We start from the raw sequence: 5,606 nt of genomic DNA, 5'->3' as shown, positions 1-5,606 counted from the left end.
TAGACACAGAATAAAACCTTTATTGCTGAACATAAAATACCCACCAGAGAGGCCCGGCCAGTAGCCTCTTCCCTGGGCGGGAGTCCTGGGTAGGAAGGGTTGGGGGCACCAGTCCTACAGCTACAGCCACTGCCACCACAGGAGACAGGCTGGGACGAACCTCACAGGGCACCCTGATAGATGGGGAGCCAGCGACAAGTCCTAGAGTGAGACTGGGTGCCTTGGAGGGGAGAAGGGGAGGAGGGAAAGAAGGGAGAAAGGGAAGGGGGAAGGGAGGGAAGAGAGGAGGAGAGGAGGAGAGGAGGAGAAGAGGAAGAGGAACAAGGAATGGACAGGGCCTTGGCTTGAGAGAAAACAAGGCCTGGGCGCACAAAGGCCTCCAGAGGCTATGAGCCAAATGGGAGGATCTATGGACCCCTGCTTAGAGCCCCAACTGGGCTCAGTGGCAGGCTGCTTCTCCTCAGGAGCAGTGGTGGGTAGAGCCTCCATCCTCTCCAGGGGTGAGGGTCTGAGGTAGGTGTGGGCTGGTCCCCAGGGAGCCTCACAGGCGTGGTTTGATGTGTAGCGGCTTCCCTATATAGAGAGCAAAGGTCAAGCATCAAGCCACTCCAGCTCAGCAGGAACTTCCCCACTCCAAGTTTCTGGCTGAGGCTCAGGCCTGGGAAAACTACCAGCCCAGGCCTGTCAGCAAAGGTCTGCAAGGAGCCAGCCTCCAGGTCTCATCTACCCCTCCAGTCCCTTCCAGAAACCAGGCTCTGAGGAACAGGGAGAGAGGAAAGGGACCAGGATTCTGCCAGTTCAAGGTCTTCCTAGCTGAGTGGCAGCTTAGGAGGGCCAGGCAGCCCTTGTCCAATGGGCGGGCCCACAGGTGGGAGCCGCAACACTCTGCAGGCTGAGCTATAAATACTGGGTGCGTGTAGACACGCAGGCACATGCCACACTCACACCTGGGAGCCAGGCTGCCAGACATAGACAAGGCAGGTGTACTCTCCACACGGCAAAACGGGGGTGTGTGAGAGCAGGTGGCCCCCAAAGGGGTGGGGTGGGACCAGTAGAAGCTGACAGGGTCTGAAGGCAGGAAGGGCAGGAAGCAAAGGGTCCCTGGAGTAGAATACCCTGAGGACTCCTGCCTGGTGGGAGCTTTCTTTTCATAACTGTCCTGTCACTCTCCCAGGTACCAGTGTCCTGATGGTCACAGCTATTTTAATGTGGCTCTGTGGCATGGCCCACATGCCCCTGTGAGGCCTCTCTCATTCAGGGCTGTTAATTCCATTCACTGTCCAGCCAGCCAAAGACAGGAGTGAGGCCCAGCAGCCAGGCCCAGGCCTGCAGAGTCAACAGCCTTGGCCAGGTTAGCTCCCACGTGTCCTCTGGGCTGCATCAACAGGCACAGACAGGCTTCCTGCCAGAGACTACCCCAGGCTCAGCTGCACTTGCCCCTCCAGCTCCCTTCCTGGTTGAATAAGCCTCCTGTGTTTTCTAGAGCCCTTTTCTAGCCTGTCCATATAGGGTACTCACACCCTGTGACTCCTTTCCTCCTGGGATTAACTTCTGGGTTCCTGGTCTTTAAAAAATACATGCTGCCCTCAGGGTCCCCAGCTGCTCCCCAGACAGTGCCACCTCCATGGAAGGAACTGTTGTCCAGTTGGGAAAAGGCCTGGTATCATCTACTCTGCACCCAAGAAGGGCGGTGTAACCAGGAGGCAGCCCCTCCAGCAGCCACTTCAGTGTGCTCTGTGGGGCTGTTAGAGAAGCCTGCAGCAAGCATCTTCCATTAACGTTACGGCCGTGAAATATGACAATAAAATGATAGCCGTATGGTCGCAAATTTGCAGCCCGCCGAGCTGCGTGGGGTTTATCGTCACTCAAACGCGCAGAGAGCTGTAAAATGTTTACAGAAAGGGTCGTTTGCAGCCATAAAATCCTCTTTTCTCTCCTAAACAAGGCTGAGTGGAGCCATTTACCAAGCCCCAAACGCTCATTGGGGAGAGGGAACATCTGTTCTCTCCAGGAGTGTGCGGTGATCTTCCAGAACAAATTAACAGAAATGGGTGCTTTCTAATTAAATCAGCCCTCGCTGGGGTGGTCTTCAAGGCGGCCACTGCTATGCTTGCTCCTCACTGGCCTGCCCTGGGCACTCGGTACACTAACTCCCAGGCCCCACCCAGAGATGTCATTCTGAGTATACGTTTAAAAAGACCCAGGAGGGGCCAGACTGCTCACCTGAGTCCTTGGTGCGGGGGCTCCTGGGGGCCTGGGGCCCAGTCTGGCCTCCTGGGCTTGGAGAGGAATGCAGGGAGATGAAGGATGGCAGCTTGCAGAGGCTGCTGGAGCCTGTTCCTGAGCCTGTCCCACCTGTCCCAGAGACAGCTTCTTCCTGGTCCAAGGAAGGGGTGGGGGAGCTAGTAGAGGGAGAGGAGGAAGGAGAGGAGGCAGCGGTGGCCTTTGAAGACAGGGTAGAGGTGGAGGCTAATACCCTTGGGGAGGGAGGAGGGGAGGCTGGGTCCTCAGTCCTGGAAGCCAGACCACTGGACATCTGCCTGGCAGAGCGCTGAGAAGCAGTAGGCTTCCTGCAGGGAAGGGGGAATAAATGTGAGGGAGGAAGATGTTAGAGAGAGAAGGTACCTGTCAATTATTTGCATGGCGCCTATCCTATAACAGAGTTCCTATTCTCTCAACCCCATAGCAACCCTAGAGGCCACTGGGCATGTCTATACAGATCTAAGGCTGGCCTACAGTCCAAGGACATGCTGGTTCCAGAGACTTTCACCTGAAGCAGATGAGGCAGAAGCCTATGCAATTCTAGCTCCATTCCTCACATTCTAGAGCCATCTGTAGGGAGTCCCTATGATCCACAGGATATGGGCACAACTCTGATAGGCCCATCCTCCAGAGAGCTCACTCCCCTTCTCGTAGAGTGGGTCTCTGAAAGCCTCTATGCACGGGGGTGTTTGTGACTCTGTCCACATTCAGGGATCTAGAATGTAGGATCTTAGGAGCTTCTGCCTCCAACCGAGATTCCCTTTTGGATCTAAAGCCCACAGTGTTGGGCTTTACCCCAGTGGGTCCTAAATGTCCTCAGAACGGGAATGGGCCATCTCTAGCTCACATAAATTCACATATGCAGCACCCACTGATCTGTCACCTGAGTACATGGCCAGCTGAGGCCTTGCTTCTGGGGGTTCCATCACTGGGCCCTAGGATAAGAGGTGCAGCTGTCCTCCGGCCATGTCGCTTCTGGTTACGATGGAGCAGCTGGCACTGGGAGCCACGGGGGCAAATACCCCTGCGGGCAAAGTCAGGACACAGTAGCGTGTGCTTCTTCTTGCACTAGGTAGGAGAAGAAAGACAGTTGATGGGACCAAGTGGATACTATGGCTACACACAGAGAGGAGGGCCAAATATAGCCCAGTGAGAGCCCACTGATTCTGCAAGCTGCCCACCAGGTCAAGAGCTGAAGGCAGTTGGAGTGAGGAGGCCACCAGGCTAGAGTTGTTCCACCTGGACATGCACTGAGGGCAGGGCCAGGGCCAGCGGCTGCCTGGGGACTCCCAGAGACTGAGGCCAGGCTACTGCTGGGGCTCTGCCTGTCTGCTTGACTCTACTCCAGTGGGTGTGTTTGGAGCAGAGGAGGGTGGGTGGGGCCTGAGGCCTCAGGGGACCTCATGGAATAGGGTTTGGGCTAGGAGCCCAGGCTAGCAGGGAAGGCAGGTCGGCTGAGGCCGGGCATCACTGGGTTAGGGCTGGGCCAGGCACTCAATCCATGGCACCTGTCGTGGGGCTAATTATACCAGTGTAGAGGGTAGGGGGAGGGCCATGCCAGGCAGCAGGTGTCCTAGGCCAAGGCTTAGACTCAGTTTTGTCCACCAGACCATATCAGGGACTCCAGAAGCCTCTGCCCGGGGTATAGTGGCAAGGCCCAGCCAGGGAGAGACTCAGGGATGGTGACTGGAGCTCACTGCTCCTGAGCTCTACTCTGTAGCCCTGCTGCTACAAACCGAAAGCCTCTGCAAAGGAGAGGTTCCCTCTTCCCCATAGTTCAGATAGGCACAACTTGGCAGAGAGAGCCACAGTCTAGTTAATCTTGGGCACTCAAACTATCCCTTCCATTGAACCAGGAAACAAGAAGCCCCAGGTCAAGCTGAGGCACTCCCACTGAACTCACAGGATTTGTCAAGAGTTAAAATCTCAATGGTACCAGAGCAGCTCACGCTAAGTCATGGCTACAGAATGGTAGGCCAGCAGGATCTAGGCCTCACAGTCTTAGAGCCACATCCTCACAGGCCTTCTGACCTCCCTATCTGAATGTCTCACACGAGGGAGAGGGGTGTCCCTACCCTGCTTTCAACAAGTAGGACAAAGCCTGGCAGAGTGGTACGGACACTTCTCAGCAGGTGTTCAGCTGCAGTGAGACCTGGACAGAGTAGGCACCCTGGAATGATCTGCTCCTGTGACGTGGGTACCCAACCTGCTCCACAAGCAGGTGCAGGCAAGGCTCTTCCCTCATAGACTCACTTATTCATTCCTACAAGGATGTGAGCTCCTGTGCACTGGGCCCAGATAGCAACCTGGAGCTTAAAACAGGGCAGCCTCACAGGTAGAGGGAATGAAAGCTGGAACGGCCAGAGACTCGCTACCAGCATGCATGTGAGCATGTGGCCATGTGAGCCAGTGTAGGTGTGTACAGTGTGAACAGTCACATTAGAGTAGTGCCCCATAGACGCGGTTTATCAAAGCTGTAACAGACCAGCAGAGCTTGTCTCAGAGGCAACTTGGACCCTACCACTCTATACTATGACCCCCAAGCACTTAAAATAGGATGGATGTAAGCAGAGATACACCTCAGAGGACAAGCATGATTGACTTTAAACTAGGCAGAAGAATTCTGTTTTCTTTTGACTACATGTTAATGTTTTTGATATAGTGAATGAAAAATAACTTTGATTTGTTTCCCTCCACATTTTTTTTAACACATGTGCATTCTTCTCTAAAAGTGTTAAGCTGGTATAATCCTCCTGACAAACTCTCAAAACTCTAGGAAGAAAGTGAAGAACGTCCTTAGATTGTCCAAGAGCTATGATGATCCCAGGCTGCAAAGGGTTGGCCAGCGAGCTACACAAGGACCTGGAGTTAGGCACTCATTACATAAGCAGAAAAATGAACCAAAGAAATGTAAAGGAAAGAAGTAAAGCACAGTAGGAATTAACACCAGGAAACTCAAAAGGTGTTCCTTCTCATAGCTAATAATCAGGAAGCAAGGTATGAGGACAGAAGCAATGACAGCACAGGAGGAAGCCAGATGCTGGGATGACACTGAGATATGAGGCAGGTTGCAGCTCAGTGGTAGAGCATAAGCCACAGCTATAGTCTGTAAAGTCTTGGGTTCAGTCAACTACACTTAAAGACCACCTGCCTCTAGAGGCCTTGCAGGTGTGGCTGCTGTGTCACATGTGCATCTGTAGGTGGCAGAGAAGACAGAGACTGTGTCTGTGCTGTGGGTTCTGACCTGTGACATCTCACATGTGCATCCGTAGGTGGCAGAGAGGAGAGAGGCTGTGTCTGTGCTGTGGGTTCTGACCTGTGACATCTCACATGTGCATCCGTAG

General features: G+C 54.0%; 1 protein-coding gene and 1 pseudogene across 1 annotated transcript in view; one reads left to right on the top strand and one right to left on the bottom strand.

Annotated features, from left to right (window-relative positions):
- The window catches only part of Zc3h3 (zinc finger CCCH-type containing 3), an 85,484-nt gene continuing 79,878 nt past the window's right edge, over positions 1–5,606 (bottom strand). Inside the window, exons 10-12 of the mRNA XM_028783432.1 lie at positions 3,146–3,330; positions 2,224–2,570; positions 1–573 (exon numbers count right to left, since the gene is read on the bottom strand). Coding sequence (XP_028639265.1) covers positions 542–573; positions 2,224–2,570; positions 3,146–3,330 — 564 coding nt within the window. The 3' untranslated portion in view covers positions 1–541. The remainder of the gene's footprint in view (positions 574–2,223; positions 2,571–3,145; positions 3,331–5,606) is intronic.
- Positions 5,409–5,523, top strand: LOC114634860 (annotated as a pseudogene).

Source organism: Grammomys surdaster, unplaced genomic scaffold (assembly GCF_004785775.1).
Source record: "Grammomys surdaster isolate TR1022 unplaced genomic scaffold, NIH_TR_1.0 1129, whole genome shotgun sequence".
In the NCBI taxonomy this organism is placed as follows: domain Eukaryota; kingdom Metazoa; phylum Chordata; class Mammalia; order Rodentia; family Muridae; genus Grammomys; species Grammomys surdaster.
The sequence above is the reverse complement of the archived record's forward strand: the minus strand, read 5'-3'. Positions and strand labels throughout refer to the sequence as shown.